Raw genomic sequence first — 25,794 nt, forward strand, 5'->3', positions numbered from 1 at the left:
GATGATTGCGCATCACTTCTGATCTGTACATCACATCTGGATGGAGTAAAAGTCGAATTCTTTGTTAACGGTGCCTTTATGCACAAGTATGACTTGTGTTATGCTTTCTAATTACTGATGTATGGTCAGTGAACGTAGAGGTATTTTGTTTGACCAATAAAGGCATTTTTTAAGTACCTGGACAACATGGATGAAAGGTTTAACAAATCTTGAGTTCATACATATTGCAGATACCTGCCCCAAACGTTTATTATGGTCCGTCTGGACACTGGACCCCGGGCCTAGCTTTTTTGTAATTCTAACCCCCGCCCCCTTTCGGTTCACGAGGGGTTAATGAGGTTTTTCTTAATCCCAAATGAGGTAGACTATAAGAAAATGTTCCCCATGCTATTAAACTTGACCCGGTTTATTGTGTTTTAACATCAACAACTATAAAAAACAGCTTCGTTTTTCGCTGTACCGCTGATCCCTCGTCATATCTTGCAATAAAGATAAATATATTGTTTGCTCCCAACTGATTCATTGTTTTGAAGGTCTACCGATTACTAATGTAAAAAAATATTTAATTAATCCTCCCTTGAAGGTTTTCTTGGCCCAATTTCAACGAAGAAGGTAAAAGCTTGTTTGTCTCTGGACAGAAATGAAGTTGAACTGACTTTTCAGTGCTTGTAGAGTTTTAAAAACAGTAGTTTTTTTCACGTTTGTTCATATGTCATTCTTTTTTTTTTTTTCTTTTTTTTTTTTTTTTAATTTAACCCCGGATTTTGCTTAATAAAATGCCTACCAAAGACTTCAGAGAGAGTAAAAGTTTTACTACAACAGAAATAATGCATAAGTTATTGAGTAAATAGATCTTGCAATGGCAATGTTCAAATGCTAAGAATTATAATTACAAAAGCTCTTAACTTGAAAGAATTTAATGGACAAACCCTTGCAAGGGTGGGAAACAGACGGTGATATTAACACATTCAACAAGACGCCATGTTACTGCAGTAGCTCAAGCATTTAAAAGCATTCGCGTCGAAACGAAAGTTCAGATCAGTTTTGGAAAATATCTTCAGCCAGTGGTGGTGAGTATAGACAGTGAAGAAAGTACGAGTCAGTTAGCATGCACAGTGCGCCTTTTGAAATCATGTGAATGTGAATGCACCAGACTTAGATATGTATTGAATATTTAATTTTCTCAATAATTAGTAGCATCAGCTGAAGTAAATGTTATTCTTAATATTAGAAATACAAAACCAGGATCGAAAGTAATTATCATAGTTCGTGAGTAAAGCAATCGTGTCACCACAGTGAAATAAATAATCCTTGCCTCCTGTTAGGCACAATAAACCAGTAGCTTGACCGCAGTCAACCCTTGCCCCCACTCCCTCACCCCCTCACCCGCCGCCCCACCATAATATAATGCCTTCCCCCTCCTTGACAAACCCTTCCTCCTTCGATTCGGTGACCTCAGCCAAAGAGCCACCGGTGAAAGGAGCAGCCAGTTTGTCTACAAACGCACGAACGAGTCAACCAGCGGCTGAAGATGATCCCACATCCCATTCCCTTTCCCTCCCTTCCTTCCCTCCATCCCTCCCTCCCCCTCTCCCCCTTCGTCCGAAAACAAACACCTTTTCTTTAGTCTAGCGCTGTAGCAGTTGTGGTGTGGTTTGGTGTGGGTGGCTGGCGCTTCCAGGATCCTTTGGATCGCGCTGCCCTTTTATTGGATCATGGTTCTGGAATCCTTGGGGACTTTCCTGGAATATTCCGCGAAATCTTGCGTGGCAGCGATGGGAAAGCGGCTCGGCGTAAACAAGGTAGGATTTGAATTCAAAGGGAGTGGAGAGGCGAAAGATATTGAATTTTCTGTTTTTATTGGGAGGGAAAGACCATTGCTTGTGCAGTGAGATGGCAAAAACGCTATCGAGAGAGTTTCAGGAGCAGCCCAAGAAGTAGGTTCAGTGTAATAGCCAGTCTCTCTCTCTCTCTCTCTCTCTCTCTCTCTCTCTTTCTCTCTCTCTCTCTGTGGCGAAAGTTGAGAGCAGATAACTGTGGGCTCAAACTATAATTGAGAAAGCATTTATTTATTGTTTCTTTGTTCGAAGTAACAATGTTTTACGCTGTTGTTAATAAAAACTAATTGGTTATTTCCTATGTGCGTTAAAGCTCCTTGTTCAGCAACTCTGTTAGGGTGAGGTTGCTAGCCCCATGCCCTTTTCCACCTAGGCTGTGGCCCATTACGGTTGACTAATATCGCCATACACATAATTTGCTTCTGTGAGCAACAGCACTATACCTTCAGGAAACGGACCCAAGACGTTTGAACTGGAACACATTTATTGTTTCTTTTATTGATGATAGTTTTCTTTTTTATTACCTTCGACGTTTTCGTTAGTAAGACGGGATACAACTTTGAAATAACTTTTTTTCTGTTACCTTGATTAGGCCTATCTTTGTTCTTAGATGCACAGTTCGTAATATGGAAGAAGAATCATCCAGCCATAGGATCGTTCTCCTGCTCATCTTCACCATCAACGCCTTTCTTAATAACCCTGTGTGACTACTTTCTCCTCTGTCTACTCAGGAGGAATGCGGGTTTGCGAGAGGCCTTGGTAGGAGGAGTATTTGGCTTAGTTATTAGTTGCTGGCAACTCATCGCCAGAGAGAATACTTATGTTATATGCTCAGATAATCGTTTTCGTTTTAATTATGCCGCAGATTCTACACTTTCATTGTGTTTTTTTTTTATGTTAAGATATGAAATGAAACCATAAGAGATTTGTTGAATGAATATCACCAGTCTTCCTGGAAACGAAACAAGACTGATTAAAATGTCAACTCGACGTGTCCGTGTCCGGGATAGCACACACTGGTACATTACCTATATGGTGACGTAGTCATATTCCAGACATAATTGATTCCAGGGGAATGATTTTTGCTTTGTATTTTCACCTTCATTAAACTATTTTAATAATAAAGGATTTCAATATAACTACGATATTCAGCTTTTGTTTTTGTTGTTGCGTAGCGCTTTCTACATTTCCAAGTGTCCTTCGTTCTTCCGTTTTTTCTTTAAATTTCCGTTACTTTGTCGGTATTTCCCGTTTAGGCAGATTCTGGCAACACCTACGCGTCTTACGAATTAAGTTTAAAAGTTGAGATATGAGATGTTCACATGGTAGCAGTAGAATTGATACACTGAGCAATTCATGTACAGTATTACGTGAACACGAGCACTACTATCACAGCAGTAGACCATAATTTAGAATACTAATGTTTTCTTAGTCATGACTTTTTTGGTCCTATCACATGTAAAAAAAAGTAATAAAATAAAATAAAAAGAGTATGCCTTTCAGGACTTTTTTTCGTCAAAGACGAAATGGGTTTCAATTTAGTTTTCGTTTAAAAGTGACGGGAGTTCTTTTTGCCAATCCAGGTTATTTGATGGACAGATTTTTATAAAAGTCCAGTTAGTACTTTTGACAGTTTGGTCGGGAAGAAGAAAAAATGGAAATGTGGGCTTCGTAATGCTTTTCAAAACTAACTTTCTCTTTGGGTTGCTGGTCAAGTTTTTTCGATTTTCTTTTTTTTTTTTTTTTTTTTTTTTTTTTTTTTTTTTTTTTTTTTTTTTTAATCAAACCTCTCATCATGTTGGAGGCTTAGAGAATACTCGTACGCTGGAATTGGCACGGACTCTTGCCTCTACAGCAGACCATAATTTAGTGTTTAATTACTTTACAGAAGATTCCTCTCCTACTTTTAAAAATTTCCAGCGCTTCAGACAGAATGCTATTTTCCAAGGTTTCCTTTTAATAATGAAAACTTCATAACTGTGCGTTTTATTTACATTATTATATGGATAATTAGGACCTCTTTGTCGTGCCATTTTAAGGACTAGTATAAAAATAGACGTACTTGTAATGCTAGTTATGCTCACTGAGTCAGCGTTAGGCTTTGTCACCTACTCCGAGGTACTACCGTACTACTACTAAACAGCGGAAGCTCCTTGGGAATCAGTGTTTAGTACTACCCCTTCGGCGATTAAAGTATTGCATTATATACACCCACTTCTGTAATATATGGGCGACAAATTATATTAATAAACTGTATCTTCGTGCGGCCGTTTACTTTACTTAGCATGAGTCTACCCTGGATTTTGACAAAGGTGGATACGTACCGGCTTAACATGCCGCGAGGTTTCAGAGACTAGAGTTTTCTTGACTTCGGTCACACGCCAAGATTATAGAGATTCCCTGGAGAGACTGATTGAGTATTGTTCTCATGGGGTTGTTTCTGTAATCTGCGGACATCGTTCGTTGTTTCAACACCGTCATTCATCCAAGGCTATAGTGCTGTTATTCGTAATAACGGTTTGTTTGTGTGGAACAAGCAAAGTAATGAAAACTAGTGAAAAGGACGTTAGTAATATATTTATAGATACGTTTGTGTTGAGCAAGCATAGTAATAACAAATAGCTACAAGGGACGGTTAGAAATATACATTTATGGATATTTAATGTCAGTGGATAAGTAATAAAGATTAAGACAGTAGCTATACGTTTTTGATACAGAGGATAAATGAATAGGCTACACATTATAAAAAAATTGGGTCGGTGATAGAAAAAGAAAGGAAAAAAAGTAAGAGTTTGCGGAAGAGTTTACGCGAGTGTACCCCAAAGCAAGGCAGTTCAAAAAGTAACCTGTGGAAGCCCATAGCACGAAGGCTGTGGCAAAGTCCTTGGTTTTAAGATCGCTAAAGAAAAAAACAAACAATGGAGCAAAACAATTTAAGGATGGCTGTCGCCTTCCCTCAACCCAGCCACCATGTCGTCTTCATTCGGAATAAAGTTCCGAACTCCATAACATGCAGTCACACTTTCCGTGTAAGAGCATTTGCGTCACACACAGCGTTGGCCACGCTTCGTGTTCTTTAAACTACTTTTGTCTTTTAGCATTCCTTCAAGATGCTCACTTGTTACTGTAATTGTTGTTACTTATCTCTTGCCTCCCATGGACATCCACTTTTAGATGAATTATGTAAAATGAGATTGCATTTGCATCTTCCGTCACGTTGTTGCGCATCCTTTTGTCATCCGGATCTGCTGCAAGGATCAACTCTTGTCTTCATCTTGCTGTTATTGGTTATCAGAGATGTGTCGTTACGTTATGGCCTCTATAATAGAAAAGAATGTTATGCATATCCATGTAAGACTTCATGTCAATGCAGTGTATCAAGTCATCTGATAAATCGTCGGGCTTACTCAACCGTATCCATTAAATTTGTTCATTGTAGTTAGTCTTTCACAATAATAGTAAAAATAATGACTCACTAATGGAAGGTGGGCCCCTACATAGTCGTAATAATAGAAGTCAGTCATTGCACTGGAAGCCTCGTGCATTTAACTTTTCCCGGAAAGGCTTCATTCCTTGTGTAACATAAACTTACTTTCATTTCATTTGAACAAATGCAAAGTCTTATCCTGTTTATGTAAGGGTTAAATTTGCATTGATGTTTTTATATTTTGTTTATTAAGATTTTTTGTCAATTAATTTATTGTCTTATTTAGGGCGATGGAGAATCTGCACCAGACACGCCTCCACCCGAGACTTCTCCAGATGACGCCCTTCAGTCTTCCTCCGACACGGCCTCTACCCCGACAAAAGTCCCTGGCACGCCTACCAGAAAAGACGCCAAACAGAAGTCACAAACATCCAAAAAGTCCAAAATCAAGACCAGTGCCAAAGAACAACCTCTCAACTCTCCTCTAGAGCTCAACCTGCATCTGGATGGAATGTCTGTCGTGATATTCACCTTGTCTTTTCTGACGAGGATTTTCAGATTAGAATCTCCAAAGGGCATTGTGTAAGTGGAATACACTCTTTGTTAAATACATTTGCATGCTTCTTACATACAGTACTGTTGCCTTACTGAAGCTTGAGCTTTTATTTCGATTTTGTGGTTGGTCTCCATTAATCATATAAATTGCTAAGGCTTAACCTAATATAATAGATTGTTTGTATGGTGTATAATAGTGATAACCTTTTTTTTTATTAACTTATACTACCCTAGCTTTTTAAGATTAAAGATAACGACAGCGCTTTGTTTGTTTTTAAAGGCAACAATAAAATCTAATGTTTAGGGTGAGTATTTCTCCAGCTCCCAGGATTACAGTTTAAAATAAAAAAAACTGTTGATAGTATATATTTTCAGCAGCTTTATTAGAGTAACCAAGGTTTTAGTGGCTTAATTAGCTATTTTTTATAGCTTCCTGTCAGGTTATATGTTATGAAAGGTTCTCTGTGTTTTTTGTATATTTTTCGTATATTAGACATTTTTTAGTGCATGATTTCTGTCTCAATAACTTTAGTCTGGCATCAGTTATACTTTTGATTAGCTTATTTTTTGTGGCAAAAAGAAAGAACATGATATTTATATCATGTTCTTTCCATAGTAGCTGGAGCTCATTAATGATTATTTTTTATTTATGTCCTCAGGTTTGATGAACTTCACTATGGTAAATATGCAGGGCTCTACATGCAGAATACCTTCTTCTTCGATTCTCAGCCACCTCTTGGCAAGCAGTTGATTGCTCTTGCTGCTTATCTTGCTGGTTTTGATGGTGAGTCCCTGAAATGCTGGTTATTGCATTTGCAGTATCTTTTTTTTTGAGCTTCCATATAGGCTAATTTTAAAATATTCTCTCTGGCTTCTATATATTGAACAAATTTCTTCATGTGCATCAAATTTTCTTTTGAATCACTAGTTGTCAACAAGTTATATTCAATTAATGGAGTTTGCCATGAAGAATTTTCCATTGGTGTGTAGCTATTTTGTGCTTCATTAGTTGCTCTACTATTAAAAGATTGTAACATTTTAAGAATAAATGTATGATATAGTTTTAGCTAATGTACCCTGTGTTCAACCTGAAACATACTAATTATCATCAGGCTTAGTCTATTATTAGTACTATGGCACTTTCAGTCCTGAAGTATGTCATTTTGATATTGTAAAGCTAATCTATACCTTACAGGTAACTACAAGTTTGATCGCATTGGTAGCCCTTATGATATGACTGTCCCAGTTTCGGCCATGCGTTTAGTACCAGCATTCTTTGGTTCTCTCCTGATGCCTACGGTGTACAATGTGATGTTGGAGCTTGGCGTCTCTCATTATGCTGGTGCCCTTGCTACTTTCTTGATGATATTTGGTTAGTAAAGAAGTTGTACTGAGACACTTTGTTTCTACTGGTATACTTTTCTAATACTGTGTAAGGCAGTCCCCGGGTTACGACGTTCCGAGGTTAAGGCGCTTTTTAATTATATTCATCAGTAATTATTTCCAGGGTTACGACGCCTACAACACTCATCTGGCAGATGAAATATGACACCAAAAATGCAAAATAATCAATGTTTGAAGGTTTTTTTTATGAAAAATGCAATACGAATGCAGTTTACATAGTTTTTAATGCACCCCAAGCATTAAAAGTAAGGTTTTAGGATTTTTCATGGTGTTCTGGCTAACAACGATTTTTGGCTTACAACTCTTCTCAAGAATGGAACGCCCATCATAACCGAGGGACTGCCTGTAAATAGTTTGACTGAATTTTATGTATTTCACTTATATTGGGGAAGTTGATTGGTAGATTAATTTCACTGGGATCATATTTCTTGGACATAAAGTGTTTAAGAAACTTATTACCAGTTTTTAGGCTGTATTACCTATCACCTAATATGCATTTGTTAAAAGTCAAGATTTTTCCAAGTTTGTCAATATATTTTCAGATAATGCCATTCTTGTGCATTATTGCTTCATGTTGATTGTCAATATATTTTCAGATAATGCCATTCTTGTGCAATCTCGCTTCATGTTAATGGAAGGCATCCTTATGTTCTTTGGGATGTTTGGTCTTCTGTGTATCTTGAAGTTCCGTCATTTTTATAAGCAACCATATAGCCTGCCTTGGTTTGGTTGCCTGATCATGGGGGCTGCATCTTTAGGTGCTGCTTTCTGGTAAGTCATTTCCCATTGTTTCTATCTATTTTATCAGGATAGATTTCATAAGTACCCAGGAGTTACTCTGTTCCAATAGTAAATCTCATCCCAAAAAATTCTACTGCAGTTCTTTTGCTCAAGTAAACTTATGGTCATGATTTATGATGTTTCTATTCTAAGTAAGACTTTTTTTTAAGTACTGTTGTAGGTACCAATTAAAAATCTGATAAAGGCCAACTACCTAGAATTTACCCTTAATGAATGTAAGAAAGTGAGCAATGTTGTTCATGTACCCAGCTCCATATATGAATTGTGATTATAAGTTGAGATTTGAAAATGTATGTGGAAGATTTAAGTATGTAACTAATGCAAATTATATGGGAATGACAAAATCTAATATTATAGTGATGTATTGACTCAACACTGGAAAATAAAACCAGATTATTGTTGAAGCAGAAGTTACAGACTGATACCGGTTGCTGTTTACTTTCAAGCCCAGTGCATCTGCACATTTTATAGGAAACAAATACTGTAGTAGCATTAAATATATTAAGAGTGAACCTAAGTAATCTTGAATGAAAAGAAGATTGTGGTAGGAGAATAAACAGTCTTGTAAGATGTCACTACAAATAGGGAAAAGTTCATATGTAGCCATTTTGATTACAGAATAGTTGGAGTAATCACACAAGAAAGAAACCGAAAACTTTTATTATTAAGAAATAAGACTTTAAGTAGGGAGTTTATCTTGAAAGGCCTTAGTCTAGATCCTGTCTAAAACATTGAAATGCCGAGGGAAATGAGATAAAATTTCCGAAGTTTACAAGAAAGTGCTTTAAATGATAGAAATAATGTGCTGTATATTGTGTACCTGTAATAGTTTTATTAATTAGGTTGTTTTATGTTTTATTACCAATTCCCATTTATCATGTAGAGGAGCCTTGGAACAGGTGCTTGATTTTAATATACAGATATTTTGATAGAGAATGTAGTGATTGTACTAGTATATAACATATATTATGAAATTAATTTAATACACCGTTAATTTATCCTTAGTGTTCGCTACTTTGGAATCTTTACCTTCATCCTCGGAGTGGGCATCCTGGCGAAAGACTTTTGGGGTATGGTTGGAGATCGTCTCGTTTCAGATCGTCAGCTTTTGGGTCACTTCCTCACTAGAGCATTCATTTTCATCACCATTCCAATGTCTTTGTATGTTACCTGTTTCTGTATTCATCTGAATATGCTCTACAAGGCAGGACCTAATGATAATATTATGACCTCTGCTTTCCAAGCAAGTCTTGAGGTGAGTGCTTGGATTTCGATAAAAAGTTGAAAAACACTTACTTTTTTTATGTTAGTTGCTTATTGAAAAAAGTCCTAATTATCTTTATAATTAAAATATGGAATACTGGGTTTTCAGCTGTAATGCATACTTCTATTCTTGTTATGGATTTTAATTTCAGTTTGAATGAATACATTATAGTACAGTACTGTGCTTAACGTTTAGAATGTATTTTGTTCCTCAGGGTGGATTAGCTGCTATTGTTGCCAATCAACCAGTGAAGGTGCTTCATGGATCTCAGATCACTCTACGACATACTCATGGGCGAACTTGCTGGCTTCATTCCCATGATGCTGTTTACCCTGTCAAATACCCTGATGGCCGAGGATCCTCTCATCAGCAGCAAGTAACTTGCTACAGTTACAAGGATGTAAACAATTGGTGGATTGTTAAGAAACCAGAAATGTAGGTATTCTGTTCTATTTAGTTATATGTAGTAAAATTATATGATAGTAATTTGTAAATTTATTTCATTCTCTAGTATTTTAGTACTATATTAATTGTTTGTCACATATATGAGGGTTTTCTGCGTGATTAATTTCATTTTGATGGATTTGTTTTACAGAATGTAATTTATTTTGCAAAACTTGAGAATGCTATATTGTGAAAGTTGTCAGTGCAGAGTGCAGACTGGTGTTATTTGCTTTCATTAACAGAGAGGAACTAGTAGTGAGCGAGCCTCATGAGCCCATCAAGAATGGTGACATCATTGAAATTGTACATGGCTTGACATCTCGTATACTGAATGCTCATGATGTAGCAGCTGCCATGTCTCCTCACAATCAAGAGGTAGGTACCAAATAAAGGGTGGATAAATGTTTTGATGCTTAAAATAAATACATAAAGAAATTTAAGGGAATATAGAATATTTTTATCTTTACTGATGCAATAAATGTTGGCAAATCTTCATATATGAGTTTTAACAGTACAGTAGTATATTGTTGAAATCTTGTTACTCTTGTAATTACTGTATGATAAAGAATTTTTGTTTGACTTTCAGGACATGTATAATCCTTCAGATTCTTTTCTATTTATAGGTTGCTGCTTATATTGATTATAATGTGTCCATGCCAGCTCAGTCCCTATGGCGTGTAGACATCCTAAATCCAGATGCAACTGATGGTTATTGGCATGCTGTTGAGAGTCAGGTAAGACAAATTGTCCTATAAATCTGGCCCACTTATAACAATAGAAATACTGAACATCTGAAGGAGTAAAGAACTGATTTGTATGTCTATTTTGACTAGTATAAAACATTGAATTAATACTTTGCAAAACTGTTGCATTGGAAAAATGGAAACTTGATCATGTTTTTATCATAGTAATCTGATTGTATATTTATAGTGCAGTAAAGATTTCATGAAAATATCCTTTTTAGTTATTGGCAGTTTGTAATTCAAGTTATTGGCAGTGATTGTTCAAAAAGCAGTTCTTCCACAGATTCGCTTGATCCATCTGAATTCAAGCCAGGCTCTTAAATTCTCTGGAAGGCAACTTCCAGACTGGGGTTTCAGGCAGCATGAGATTGTTACAGATAAAGTAGTTGATCAAGAAGACACTATTTGGAATGTAGAGGAGCACCGCTATACTCGCAGTAAGTAGCCTACAGTACTAAATTTTTGGTCTTTACTTGTTTTATTATGTTGAAATTCCCTTTAGTAGTTACCTATGTGAGTGTTGGAACATGGTTAATTTGATAAGGTGTCCAAATATTCTAACCTATGGCCTTGAATATTATATGGCAGTTGGGTAAGCCTGTGGTGTTTTAGAGGTGTTTTAATTAATGTTTTATATTCTTAGTTTTTTTGTATTTTTAGTGGTTTTCTTTCATTAGGATAAATATTCATCTAATAGTTGAGGGGCACCAAGCTTAGTAATTATATTTCTAAATACGTATTCATAGTCGCACTATCCACTCATATATTTGAATATTTTTTATGTCAACTGAAATATGATGAAATGAACATTAACAAGGGTACTTTTGAAAAAATGAAGTACAAAAAGGTTCAAAAGAATTAAATTCAGATTTTAGTGATGAGGTCCTATTTGGTGCTTTTTTAACAAAAATGATTTTCCTGAACAGTTGATGACAAGAAAGAGAGGGAGAAGGACCTAATTCGAACTGAAATGATACCCATGGAACGCAAAAATTTGACTTTCTGGAACAAGTTTTATGAACTCCAGTATAAGATGCTGTTCAATAACCAAGAAAATGTAGCTGGTCACATGTATGCCTCTGAACCTTTAGATTGGTTGCTGCTTAAACGTGGTGTTGCCTACTGGATTTCTTCTAACAGCAATGTAAGTAATGTATGACATGTATATACTAATTTATAATATCATTCGAGTAATATTCACATACTTGAAAAGTTGTTCCCTTGAAGCAGTTATAACCTAAAAGCCTTGGCTTAGGGGTAATGAAATTGTTTGTACATAATTTGATTACTGCAAGGAGTATTCTGTTGCAGTTCTCATGATTTTTTTTTTTTTTTTTTTTTCCTCAAGTTTAGAGATTCAGTAAGTCAGACAGTCTGTCATACATTTTTATATAGAATTCTTTTTTTTTTACAGGCACAAATTCACTTCCTCGGTAATGTAGTAACTTGGCTATCGGGCACGGTAGGGTTGGTTGCTTACCTTGGTCTTTTTGTGTTGTATTTGTTGAGAAGACAGAGAGCATGCTATGACTTGCCAGATGACGTATGGAATAAATTTTGCACATTTGGAGAGGTAAGATTTCGGATTTTTTCCAGTGTAGTAATTTTATTTTTCCTGTTTCATAGGTTTTATGCTTATGTAAAGGTTAGGCACTGCAAGGTTACATAAATACAATATGGTTTTTTTGTAATTTAACTTAGTTAAACTTTGAGTAAATATTTAAACTTTGAGTAAATATTAGTTATGGATAGGGTCTTAATGAGTAAATATTAGGTGTATAGGGTCTTAAGATAATGATACAGTATTTTAGACTCTTGATTGAAAGGTGTATAGTTCAACTTGTATCAGTGTTTTTATTTGAATAGAATATGAAAAGTTAAATTTAGAAATAATATTCATTTAATCACCTTTGAATTGAACAAGTTTTTAGATAACACAAGGTAGGACAAAATTACGAAAGGGTAGTAAATTGTTGTTCGTGTAGAAAGTTACTTGAGGTTATAGGGTAGTTATGTTGGTCCATCAAATAAAGTGTGTGTTTTGTATTATAGCATGGGTCATTAGTACATCCATCAAAAGAATGGTATAGAATAGTGTTATATTTTGAGAGATCTTCACTTTCTGTCTCATTACTTATGGTAAATTACTTGGGTACCATTAGTTAATTTAGGAAATTATATCAAACATGAAAATACATCCATCATACTTTTCAGTAGAATAGCTGCCTATTGAGTTCTCACAGTGGATTAACATATGCTTAATATTTTTCACTTTTCCAGGTACTTGGTATTGGTTATGCAATCCATTACTTTCCCTACTTCCTTGTTGACAGAACTTTGTTCCTCCATCATTATATGCCTGCGTATATGTTTAAGGTAAGTTTTCTTTGATCAGCATTGACATTTTGCCATTCATTCTTGATTGGATCATGTTAGTAATATAATGCGTTCATACAATAACCAAACTATTGCCGTATATAAAATTATGCTTCACTTTCGAGTCTGTAATCAGATACATGCAAGTGTTCAATGAAACAGAAACAATTTCATGCCACTATATGGGAAAGACTCCCACATCTCTTACTTGTACCTCATGTTATTACCATCTGCACCACTTTCTGTAAAATCTTTGTGCCATTTCTTTCTTTCTGCTTTACGTTTCCTTCCTTGTTTGCTTTTTGTGGTTATATTTTTGTATGGAATGCCAGATGCTTACGTATCACCACCATCATTCAGCGCTGAATGACCGACCCTGTGGGTCCCAGTGCTTGGCTTTATGCCTAAGTCATATATTCCAATTCCAGTCACTATCATTCATGTTACATCACTGCTGAGGGTTGAAAAAATAAGATGATGTATGTTTTGTTTCTTGAAATATCAACAGTATTTTCTTACGACAGCTTGCCCAGTTGAAGAAATTTGTGTGTCAATGGCAGCTGATGTAAAATGCTTATCTTTAGGTGAAATAAATAATCACACAATTTACTCTAGTGTAGGAGAAATCAATGCTGTAGGTATGTGCCACATGTGCCAGTCTTGGCCAGGATCTGTATTGATTTCAAAGACCATTTAAAAATCAGGAAGGTTAGTGTGGTGGTGTATAACTTCCCTCAGTATATCAGCTTACCTATTTTATCTCACTTTGCTAAGATTCTTCTGTCTTGTTCTAACTTGCAACTGCAGTATTTTTTAAGTGGTTTTAAGTCCTGAAATATGTTTCTCTCTCATTCTTTTTTCATCTGTTCATCCATGTTCTGTTTCTCTTCTGCTGATTTGTACTTATCTTCCCTTTGTCATATTGGTCTGTCTCCTGAAATGTAAATCTTCCCTTCTCTTCAGTAATCGGATGCCCATATCTATCTTCCCTTCACTCTCCTATTATTCCTACATTCCAAGATTGTGTCCTGATTCTTTTAAAATCAATTCTAGTCAACAATACCTTTTTAGTTTTGGCCATTGCATCTTCAAAGAGTTAGGCAGAATCATTAATTTCATGTAAGACTACTGAAGATGGACAAGGTGCTCAGATCAGTCTGGTTTCCTCTGAAATTGTTAAATTCCTTGATAGTCTTTTTAAATTTTACTAAATTGTTTTCTCTGGATATAAAGTATGCAAGGGAACTTTTAGAAAGTCCATTCTTGAAGTGGTTTTATATTTTTATATTTTTATTTTCAATCTGGTATTTTAAAATGTGTTAAAGTAAGATCTATAAATAATTTTTTTATACTTTTCAGTTGTGCCTTCTAGCTGCAGTGGTGGAACATGGTCATTACCTTATTGCAGACTACTTGAAGGCTCCTAGGTTGGCCAAACTTTACATTGGTGCTGTAGGGATATGGATGGCTTCAATTCTCTATGTCTTTTGGGTCTTCTCTCCTGTGACATATGGCACTGTTGACCTTACTGCAGATCAAGTACTGAGTTTGGCTTGGAGGGATACTTGGGATCTCATTATACACAAATAGTGATATTATAATTTAGGATAAGATGTCGTATTTATATATTGTTGTGCTGTACTTGCATAGTATTATGCAGAACTATTTTTGTATGTATGTTGCATACTTTGAAATTATATAAAATGTGTGATTGGCAGTTGTGCATTTTTAATTAAAAAGTTTGCATCAATTGTTAGAATACTTTGACAATGTAAGCTCCATGGATTTTTGGTCAATGATAGAATTTTATATTTTTGTCTTCCACGTGTTTCAACAATATAAAAAAATTAAAAAGAATCTCAAGAACTAAAAACTTATAAAATATACATAAACTGAGCAATGAATTATTAAATTTTTTACGAGAGACTTGTAAGTGGCAGTGATAGCTAAACTGTGTGTGACAGTGAAGTGAAGAAGAATTGTACATTTTACCTGATTATGTGATATTAGCATGAATGTAAAACTTAATACTGCAATGTAGGGTGTTGGGATCAGTGTTATTCTTTATACTTAATTTCTATTTTTGTACTGTTGTTACTTTCAGTAATAAAACTTTTCTATACAGTTATTTGCATTGACTTTTGTTTATCCTTTTCAAAGTGTCTTATTAAAATGGTAATATATATTCGGCTGTGTAGTTCCATTTCACCTATATTGTCATCGTAAGTATTTAGATCTTCACTTTGCCGTTGAGAAGTAACATTATTTTATACCCAACTTTTTTTTTCCTGATTGTCACAAACACATCCTCATTCCAATATACTACTTAATCTTTGCTGTACCGTCAATCTTAATAGCTATTCTAGAAAATTACTCTTCAGGTCCTCTGACCACTCCTGTCATTTCTGTAACTGCTTTCTCTTTACCTAATATGATTGTTTTCCAAGGAAACCTGTATGCAGTAAACTTGGCTGTTGTATTAGTAACATGTCACTGGAAATTAAATTTGTAATCTTAAGTATTATGCAACAGTGTAGATGGTATTGAGTATGTTTTGCAAGGGTCTAGGATAATTACCCCCTTGGACAATTACCCCCCTGTTGACAATTACCCCCCGAGGACAATAATTACCCCCTAGGACAATTACCTCCACCGCCCCCTTAATGGTTAACAATGGTTAACAGACTAGAATGACTTAGTAGTGACGTTACTCTCATTGTATACAAAAACATTTTACCTTAAACTGTCTTTGCTCTCTAAATTACTTTTAAGTATACAATTAAATAGTTTCTGAAATTGTTTATAAACTAAAATTTTCTTAATTGGTTTCAAGAAGAATTTCTTTATTTATGTTCTTGGCATGTATTTCTTTTCTTGACATTTAGTGAAACGACCAAGATCCCCTAAGCAACATGGAATTTATCAGAAGTTCTAGAGGAAAAGACAGACTAGTGCTTGATGGATATATATATATGTTAAGCAGAAAGACTTGGCAAATGGTGTTGTGCCTTTTGAGTGTGAAGAAAGAAGAAACAAAGCCAGTTGCAAAGCTAAGGTAAAAGTTCATATTCAACGAAGGGAAGTTATTGGTACTCTTCATAATCACACCCATGCGCCATCTTAAGCGAAAATTGAAGCTGCGAATACTATCCAAAGAGTCAATATGCGAGCCATCAATACAGAAGAAACAGCGCAGCAAATACTTTGAGGCTTGTAGAACCATTGATGATGAAACGGGAGCAAACCTACCACCAATTCATCATTTAAGACTTGATATTAGAATTTAGACGCCATCGGCAATGTTTATCTCGCTCACGGCCATTGCCTTTAAATGCCCAAGAACTTGTTTTAACAGATGAGCATACCAAAACACAAGATGGTCAAGATTTTCTGCTTTTCGACATTGGGCACGTTGAGAAACAAATCTTGATCTTCGGAACACAGAAAAACTTGGATTACCTATGTCAAGCGTCACATTGGTTGCTTTGATAAATAATTGTTCAGTTCCTTTAATATATACTCTTTTACCAGATAAAAGCCAAACAACTTACTCAAACCTACTGGAGCAGTTAAAACTACTGAAACATGATTTAGCCCCAAAGACTATCATGGTCGACTTTGAAAAGGGTATGATTAATAGCTTACAACTGGCATTCCCACAATCCGAAATAAAGGGGTGCTTTTTTCACCTTTGCCAAAGCGTATATAGAAAAGTTCAATCTTATGGATTTCAGCAGCGATACCTGGAGGATAAAGAGTTTTCCATCGCAATGAAAATGATAGCAGCTTTAGCTTTGGTACCGGCCTGTGCTGTCGAAAAATCATTCGAAACTCTGTGTGAATTCCTCCCCCCTGAAACATATCCATTGTAAGACTACTTTGAAGACGCACTTAGGACGTCCATGTCTAAGAGGAAGAAGGCACGAACCATTGTTTGAAATAGAGTTGTGGAGTATGTACAACAGAATGGCAGATGAACTTCCCAGAACAAATAATGCAGCAGAAGGGTGGCACAGGAGTTTCTTAGCGAATGTTGTTTGTTGTCATCCAAATATTTGGAAGTTTTTAACATTCATTAAAAGAGAACATTCATTACAACAAATACACAGGGTTCAATCTTTTGCAGGTTTTCCTGGACAGCCATCTCGAAAGAAATATTTAGATGCTGCAAACCGCATTATTTCAGTCACTAAAACTTATGAAAATAGAGATGTGGTACAATATTTACGAAGTATTGCGTATAATCTGTATTTTTAAACTATTTCTTTTTACTTTTCGTTTAAATGTTTTTATGACTTATTCAACTTTTTAAAATTTTTTATGACTTTTTCAACTTTCTTGTAAGAATTTTGTATGTAAATGTATTTGTACGCATTAAAAATACTTTAAACTACATTTTATCAGTTTCATTTAAATTATGTCAACCATTTATAAAATGAGTTGTTCAGGGGGTCGTTGTCTTAGTGGGTCGTTGTCCTGATACGGTTTTGCAAGAAGCATCCAGCCTGAGCAACATTGCTTACTACCTTTTATTTTTCATCTCTTTCTTTTGACCTCTTCCCATTTAACTGCTCTACTTTTAAAACTTTACCTTGTTTAATTCTCAATGCTCATTTAAGAATAAATCCTCCATCTGATCTTTGTGAAAGTCTGTCACTCGCTTGCATTGGTTTTGTTAAATATTTAGACGAACAGATTCGGTTAACTCCCTAATTTTTAATATCTCTTGATATCTGTATGCCTGTTGAAAACAAAAACTAGACCAGTGTGTTGAGAAAAAATCGGCCACCTCCATCATTTTCAAGATGCATCACTCTAATTAGCTAATTCTTTGGAGACATTATTAAGCTTTTTGCAACACTCGATTTTCAAATATCTAGAAACTAAAGTAACTTGGGGCAAAATGTAGTGGAGACCTTTCTTTTATTTATTCAAAACCCTTAGAGAATTGTATATATAATTAAAATGGATATTATGTAAAGTAACTACTTTGGTTTGCTTCAGCTGACTGATCTGCTTGATGCTACTTAAACTAAGCAAACGAACCAAGTTTCTGTTTAGCCATGTCTACATGGCTTGGTAGATTTCCGGAGGGAGTTATTAGCTGCATAATTAGCACAATGTAGCCATGACTTTACTTTCCAATCTAAACTTGTCGCTTTTTACTGAAATGCCTTCCACCTACTATTGGTGAGCAGTGTGTCTTGTCTATATCAATCGTTGCTACTATGCACCAGCTCTTGCAAAATAAATAATTGGGAAGAAACAGCTAAGGGATATAATCTAGAGAGATTGGGTCAGAGAGGGCTGTGATGATAGAGAATAGAGGATTTAGTCGATACTTCCTCAGGCTTTGATTCCCAGACAACTTATGATGCAAATAGATTAAGCTGGCTATATGCCGGTATAGGCTTTTGGTCATAGAGCAGCCCTTAAGACAAATATCGAGGTGATAATATGGACCTCAAATTTATAATGGTCATAAGGAAATGAAATTGTCTTGACGGCATGATCTTGTCACCTGGGAATCAAACCTAACAAGCGATCAACAAAGCTAATTTAGTTAGGTAAAATATTTGGTCTATGTGAACAAGTTACATCACAATTGGAAGGTTCATTCTGGCGAATATTTGAGCTTAGGTACAAAGGAATTACTAACACGGGAAATGTAAATTTATGATAAAGCTTGCAAAACATAAATAGAAACAAGCAGCTCTGATCTGGAAGTGTCAAGAATAAGACTTCTTGGACAAGCATATGCCAAACCGCAAGGTGCATTGAACCAACGCAAAATGAGGAAATGAGAATCTTTACAAAAAGAGACGAGTTACTAATTCAGCTAGGCTGAATATACTGCAGTTCCCTACATACGTGGATTGTTTACGTTTATTGTTATTGTGGGTAATTGACCTTTCCGCGTGGACGGTCACAGCGACAACGAGAACAGTCTCTTCGTTAACGAAGAAAAAAAAGAAAAAAGAGAAGAAAACATCCCCCAGAAAAGGGAATACGGAAAGGAGGTGATGTTCGACGCATGCGCGCTCGTTCAGCGTATTCACCCGTGTTAAGAATGGCAAGATGCTCGTTGAAGTATTAGCAAACCACTGCTGGTAACTATATGAGAGTTGGCAAAATGCAAAATATTTAAGAGTGTGAAAGAATAATAAAAGACACTAAAATTCTAGAGAAAATGTGTGTGTTTGTGAAGCCAATCTATGACTGAAATATGAGTATGTTACACGAGAAAGTGTTTCTATAGGAACAAAAACAATCCAGCCATAGGTCCTGCCTTGTTAATAGTCTAATCTGCCGGAGTAAAATTGAACATCCGGTTTTAACAGGATTTCCAGCGCAGTTTCTGTAGGAAGTTGCACTGGAATCTCTCTCTCTCTCTCTCTCTCTCTCTCTCTCTCTCTCTCTCTCTCTCTCTCTCTCTCTCTCTCTCTCTCTCTCTGTCGTTCCTTCCATAGGGATGTAGAAACAGTTACTGAAATTCGCAAGACAAAATCATACTATAATTTGTGTAATTTGTGAGTGCATTTTTGTTATTCTTGGTATCTGTATTACCATCGTAGAGTTTGATCGATCATTTTAATGGTTATCTTTGAGTGTCTGCTGCCTTTCACATCAGCCAGTGCACTTTCTTGACAAGTAGAACTTAAGAACTAATTGATGAACAATTGAAGAAACAATTATGGTTTGTGGTCTGTGCGCCTTGTGCAGTTCTATTTTCTCTGAAACTGGAGATTTTGTGAAGCAATATTTATAATTATCAGTCTCTCTCTCTCTCTCTCTCTCTCTCTCTCGCTCTCTCTCCCTCATCACTCCCATCTCTTCTCTCTCTCCTCTCTCGTCTCTCTCTCTCTCTTCATTAAAGACAAGTTTTGTCTTTCTCCTCACACTCTTCACCACAGGATGCATCCTTCATGCAGTCAGAAAACCTTGAATTCAAGGGCACTAGATTTGTAAAGTTATCTCTAATAATATACCCATCTGTGTTTAAGGAATGCATTAAATACTTTGGAAAAACTCTAAACGAACAATTAGGGATGAAAGTGTATTTATATTAACATTATCTTAAATTCTTCACGCACTATTTAGTGTTTAGGAGGAAAACATTCTGACCTTGGTGGATTATGTGTTATCACTTTTGATTTAGTTGTTACCAGTTTTATATATAAGAGACTGTGTAAAGGAAGTGTTGCGCATATAACAAGATTTTGTTCAGTAGTGAGTTTGCTTTCTTCATATTTAACTAGCTCGAGTTGACTGGTGTTCATCTCATGCTGCACAAACTTATACACATGATACATACACATATGTTTATTTGCAATGTTACGTGTTAATGTTCAAATATATCTGGACCGTGATTGTACTACAGTAGGCTTATATCACGGCTATCTGGAACGTGCACCTGTATGTAAATTTTGTACTCTCAGTGTTTAGCTAAATTGAGTATGTTGATATTCATGTATGTAGATTTGTTTAGCATTTTACCTGTAAGTATACATATGCCTTGTTTGCAGAAACTTTCCGTTTTGTCAAGCGAGACTATAAAACAAATATGCGTGGTTTATTTCTGTGACTGAGACGTGACTACCTGTGGCACCCGAGTCTTATAATTGTGAATTGTATGCGACTACTTTGAATACAAAGGGATCTACTTTAAATGAATTGTGAGATTATACTTCGCGAGACGCAAAGAAGGAATCACGGAATTGTAGCATATAATAAATAATCAGAGCCCAAATTATCTTAAGCTTTCATTTTGTCCAAAACGCAGTATATATGTATCTTATTATCTTCTCGGGACATCGGCTAGCATTTGTAACTTTTATCGGTATCTCAGATAACTTTTTCTCCCCCTTACATTTGTTTTAAGACTGAAAAGTAAACGATCTACGTAATGCAGCTTGGATTGACCTTGTTTTGTACCCTCTCATTCTCATCGTCTTTTTTTTCTTTTTTAATTTTGCCATTTTCTCTATTTAAGAGAGGAATACAAATATATAATATGTATAATGAAGAGGCCTCACTAACGACATGGACATGCACTAAAATCTTAAAAGTGCTCCGGAAAATATAGGGCTTCACATAATAGCATGCTTTCTTCACATACATCTGGTGATTTTAGGTCATTGTTAATATGGAAAGTGTGACAATTATGGATAACTTTGTAGGAAGTATTGCGATGAAAAGAACGAAATGCAAATACAAGCAGGAGATTCAGTAACTTATTCTTGCTTTGGTTTTCACAAATAAAATCAGAGGCGACCTTTTTCTTTATAATTAAGCCATTCAACTGTATTTGCAACAGCACAGTATTTTTCGTCATGCGAACTCTCCACATCATTTCCATATTCAACCACATAGATGTAAGTGTTCTCTCTCATATCTTGCCATGTAAACCACTATAAACTATAGAATCTTGGAGTAAAGAATATGCGTTTTGCCACTTACAGTATAATAAACTTGATGGGCCCGAAGTATTATGCTCAAGAGGAATATACAATTTTTGTGATTAGTGTTGAAAGTAAAACTTGGGGAAAATAAACTTAAAAGAGGAAAAATCTGCTCAAATCCTAAGAAAAGCTCTATTCCCATCAGTCACAGAGAGATAATACAAAAACGTGGCGTTGCCTAGTGCACCTAATTGCAAAGCGTAGACTTTAGTATTCTTCACTTGTCATTCATAACAGCTGGTAAGAGCTCCGATGGCGGAGTTAACCGAAATCTATAGTCGATCGAACAACATCACAGGTGAGTTACGCCCCTTATGTCACACGAAATAAATAAGTGTGATGATTTAAATGTCTAGAATATTGCGAACTTCCGTATGAGAGATGTGGCTCTCTTTGGATACCAGTTTTTACCCCCTCGAAGTATTTGGCTACGGAGAAAGGGTTTCTTTATTGGTAAAGGCAGCATACCTACTACTATTTGGTCCATTGGTCACCTGATACCACCCCTGAACCATTTAACCATCATCTAACCATTGACATCCGTTCGCCTGTAGGCTAGTCAGGAAAATGTTGAAGCCTAGGTGTATTGGTATTAGGTATTACACGAGTTACTAAAATTAGGTATTGAAACGACGCAACGTGATATCCCAACCATCCACTAGCTACTAGGCAACTAGCTAGCTCCCAGATTTATTAAGGAGACGCGTGACGTTAAAAGGAAACTGGAGCCACAATGGTTGATTTAAGGGTAGATTGAAGTAACAATGTGTTCAAAGTTTTTATGTGATGTTTCATGCACTCAGACTTGTTAATAAATGTACCTACCTATAGCTACTTTGTTTTTTTCCATCTGTCCATCCGCCTGTGGTGTTTGCGCATGGTAACACTACGTCCCAGGCTTTAAATAATATCCTATTTCGAATATTAACGGTGTAATTCGCATACAGTAAATTATTAAAACACTTTTCAGTTGTAAATGTGCACCCAGATATCCTTATATTTACCTAAAACTTACACATAGTGTAACTATTTAAAGCCCGGGATGCAGTGTTACCATGCGAAAACACCACAGGCAGGTGGACAGATGGAAAAAAAACAGAGTACTATAGGTATTCATTGAGATGCAAATCTTTGACATGTAGCCTTTGAAGTTAACTTCCACTGAATGGGAAAAACGTCGTTCATATTGATCAAGAATTGATTGTTGCTTATGTTACTTCGAGATATGGTGACTGACTATCTTAGTCACCTTTACTTACTTTGATTATGCACTCAATAATTCAAGTTTTGTGCACACACAAAAGAGCCCTCGAAAGATCAAGGTATGCAATACCCATGTTTAATTTTGTTGAGGATAGTTTATGATAGCCCATATCAGAGTAACACTGACACATTATAGCAAAAGTTAAGGGGTATGTTTGTGGGTTTCAACCCCCCTCCCCCCCATTCACATTGGATGGGGCTTTCTAGGTTAGGATACATAGGATGTGGCTATTCAGGTACCATTACGGCCTACCACACATAGCAGAGGTCAAGGGTGTCCCCATTAAGTTGAATGTAGCATTTTAGGTTGGGTTAGAATTACCCTGCTATTACCATTGCCAAATTTTCATGATTTTTATATTGTAGCTACTGTTTTATATCTGCAATTGTTATTGCTATTTTATATCTGCAGTTGTTACTTCATACATTAACCATAACTTTCTTTATCTGCTTCTCATGTGTTTTTAGCATTTTACCCTTAGTTTTGGTGCTGTTCACTTGTTTTTGGTTTCTCACCAAAATCTCCATTTTCCTTATTGTGGCATAGATTAATCTGTCAGAAGAACAAAAGTTTGTTTGGTTTACCAAGAAATTAAATTGTCATACTACACTACTACCATGCTAGTAGTCTAGCAATGTATCTTATTAAGTGGCACATGACCAGTCGTCACCCAACAGATGATCAAGTTCTGAGCATCTCTTATGACACTATCTGTTACAATTGGTACACAGTACAGTAATGAGGTAATTCCCCCATTACACCTTTCTCAAAGCATGGCTAACTAAAAAATTTTCCATAGCATGTTAAAGCAATTTTATTTCTTTATTTTTATGCATGACACTTACCTGGCAGGTATATATATAGCTTATCCTCTTGACGCACTGGCAGAATTTCAAAACTCGCGGCAACCGCTAGTACACTGGTAGTTCAGGTGATGGCCACCCCGTTCCCGTGGCGCTGGTACTTGGAACTATTCCCGTTTTCCTCAGATTTTCTCTGCCAGCTGAACCGGCAACATCGTTGTTGGTTCTCTGATAGAATTTCCTGCTCGTTGACTGACTTTTTGGATATTGGTATCGTATTCACGAAGTTAGCGTGGCAATCGCATTTTGTTTGGATTTTGATTTAGTATGTCTGATTCAGGAAGTATGTTTAGAGTTTGTGTGAAAGAAGGGTGTAAGGTGAGACTGCCGAAATCATCGGTAGATCCACATACTATTTGTAAGAAGTGTCGGGAGTTTGTATGTACGTGGGACAATAGGTCCAATGAATGTCAGTGTCTGAATGAGAAAGAGTGGAAGGCTCTTATGAAGTATGTTGAGAGATTAGAAAAAGATCGGGTTAGAAGATCTGTCTCTAGGAGTGAGAGATCGGGATCTTCGAGTAAGCCTTTGAATGAATCTTTGCATGTGTCTTCTCCAGCTCATTCACATGTAGACGTAGCACCTTCCCCTCAGGTTTCTCCTGCGCCCGTTGCTGTATCTGAGGATACTACTGATCCACAAATCGTGAAAGTGTTCGCTGCCCTTGCGTCCATGGGAGATCAAATTAAACGATTAACAGACAAAGTGGAAGTGTTCGGTGACAGTGTTGTGGAGGGGGCGCCTGATCGTCCCTCTCGTGCTCCTAGACCGAGACCTCTGTCAAGCTCCCAGACCCAAGGGAGAGCATGTCGACAGTCGAAGGGAGGCGAGAGGGGTTTACTCGCGATCAGTCGTCCCTTCAGGCAGTCCTGTTGCTTCCCAGGCTGCAGCAGTACGCCATGGAAAAGGCGATACTGGGAAGTGCCGTTATTCATCGGATAGTTCGGCGTCAGGAAGGAGTAGGCGTTTCGCGGAAGTATCGCGTCCTCTCAAGAGGTCATACTTTCCGTCCTCATCACAGGATGAAAGGGCTGTTGACCAAGAAGGGTGGAGTAGTCCTGAGATTTTTTCATCGGAGGATGAAGAAATTATCCCTATCAAAAGGAAGAGGATTTCTCGTCAGTTGGAAGTTTCTAGCGGTGCGGTGAGAGGTGTTTCTCCGCTTGGAGGAACTCCACTGCGTAGACCGCAGGTTCGCTCGCCTCTCCGTGTTAGCCCGGTGCGTCCTCGATCTCCTCATCATCATGAGTCTCGTAAGGAAGCGGAGACGAAGGAAGTTCTGCGGGACATGCAGGAGAGATTAGCAGTGATTGTCCAATCATGGGAGAAGCCCGAACAACCTTCGGTTAGACGTAAGGACTCGTCTCTCCCGGTTAAGTCCTCCAAGAGGACGCAGGACGTGCAACGCAAGCCAGGACGCAGTGCATCCCTTAAGAAGGACGAAGCAGTGCAGGACGCAGGACGCAAGAGGAAGAGTGATGGACGCATGGTGGACGCATACGTTCAGGAGGACGCAGGACGCAGGCGGCAGCAAGTGGAAACTTTTTCTCGACAAGGAAGAGAGGAGTTTTACAAGGAGACAGCTCCGCATTCGCTCTCTAAGCAGGCTCTGCATAAGGATCCCACTTTGGAGAGTCATCAGGATCTTGGTTTTCAAGATATTTCTTTGCAAGAGGAAGAATTTGTGGAGAGTGCGGAAGAGGACAAGAATATGGAAGCTCCTTCCTCGGACTACAAGAGACTAACAGAGTGCCTTCTTTCTTTGTTTGAAGGAGATTTTCAACCTTCAGGCCCGCCATCACCTTTGTCTCAATTTTCGAAGACGAAGACAACCAAGAAATCGTCTTTTTTGAAAATGACTTTGTCTATTTCGGCCAAGAAAGCCCTTCAACGCGTAAATGAGTGGTTGAAGGAGAAGAGAGAGTCGGGGAAGACTTCTTTTGCTTTTCCCCCGGCCAAGTTGGCTTCTAAGTCTGGTGTTTGGTATGCTACGGGGGAAAGTCTTGGCCTGGGAGTTCCTGCCTCCTCCCAGGGAGACTTTTCCAACATAGTGGACAGCTCCCGTAGACATGCTTTACATTCAGCCAAAGTGTGGTGGACTTCGTCAGAGTTCGACCATTTACTCAAAGGTATCTATCGGACTTTTGAGGTGTTCAATTTTCTTGACTGGTCGTTGGGGGCCCTGGCGCGGATTTCGGAGATGGAAGATTCGTCAGAATCCGAGTTGCCGAGAAGTATCATGTCCTGTATGGATAAAGCCTTGAGAGATGGAGCTAATGAATTGGCTTCACTTTTTACAGCAGGCGTTTTGAAGAAAAGACATCTTTTGTGCTCGTTCGCTGCTAAAGGAGTC

General features: G+C 37.0%; 2 protein-coding genes across 5 annotated transcripts in view; both read left to right on the forward strand.

The window, feature by feature from the left end:
- Positions 1 to 14,980, forward strand: part of LOC135225932 (protein O-mannosyltransferase 1-like) — a 70,887-nt gene extending 55,907 nt beyond the window's left edge. For 2 of the 3 annotated variants that reach the window (XM_064265483.1, XM_064265575.1), the window contains exons 2-14: positions 5,552 to 5,847; positions 6,480 to 6,604; positions 7,016 to 7,192; positions 7,821 to 7,995; positions 9,031 to 9,280; positions 9,504 to 9,724; positions 9,976 to 10,108; positions 10,357 to 10,467; positions 10,760 to 10,913; positions 11,403 to 11,620; positions 11,891 to 12,049; positions 12,757 to 12,852; positions 14,212 to 14,980. In XM_064265483.1, coding sequence (XP_064121553.1) covers positions 5,552 to 5,847; positions 6,480 to 6,604; positions 7,016 to 7,192; positions 7,821 to 7,995; positions 9,031 to 9,280; positions 9,504 to 9,724; positions 9,976 to 10,108; positions 10,357 to 10,467; positions 10,760 to 10,913; positions 11,403 to 11,620; positions 11,891 to 12,049; positions 12,757 to 12,852; positions 14,212 to 14,442 — 2,346 coding nt within the window. In that variant the 3' untranslated portion in view covers positions 14,443 to 14,980. Of the gene's footprint in view, positions 1 to 1,633; positions 1,803 to 5,551; positions 5,848 to 6,479; positions 6,605 to 7,015; positions 7,193 to 7,820; positions 7,996 to 9,030; positions 9,281 to 9,503; positions 9,725 to 9,975; positions 10,109 to 10,356; positions 10,468 to 10,759; positions 10,914 to 11,402; positions 11,621 to 11,890; positions 12,050 to 12,756; positions 12,853 to 14,211 lie in introns of those variants that run through there. The other variant, XM_064265533.1, reaches the window with a different exon arrangement.
- Positions 14,981 to 21,500: 6,520 nt separating this feature from the next.
- LOC135226192 (golgin subfamily A member 3-like) overlaps positions 21,501 to 25,794 on the forward strand; it is a 107,622-nt gene continuing 103,328 nt past the window's right edge. For both annotated transcript variants that reach the window (XM_064265663.1, XM_064265716.1), the window contains exon 1: positions 21,501 to 21,612. The gene's annotated coding sequence lies outside the window, so the exon portion shown is untranslated. The remainder of the gene's footprint in view (positions 21,613 to 25,794) is intronic.

Source organism: Macrobrachium nipponense, chromosome 11 (assembly GCF_015104395.2).
Source record: "Macrobrachium nipponense isolate FS-2020 chromosome 11, ASM1510439v2, whole genome shotgun sequence".
In the NCBI taxonomy this organism is placed as follows: domain Eukaryota; kingdom Metazoa; phylum Arthropoda; class Malacostraca; order Decapoda; family Palaemonidae; genus Macrobrachium; species Macrobrachium nipponense.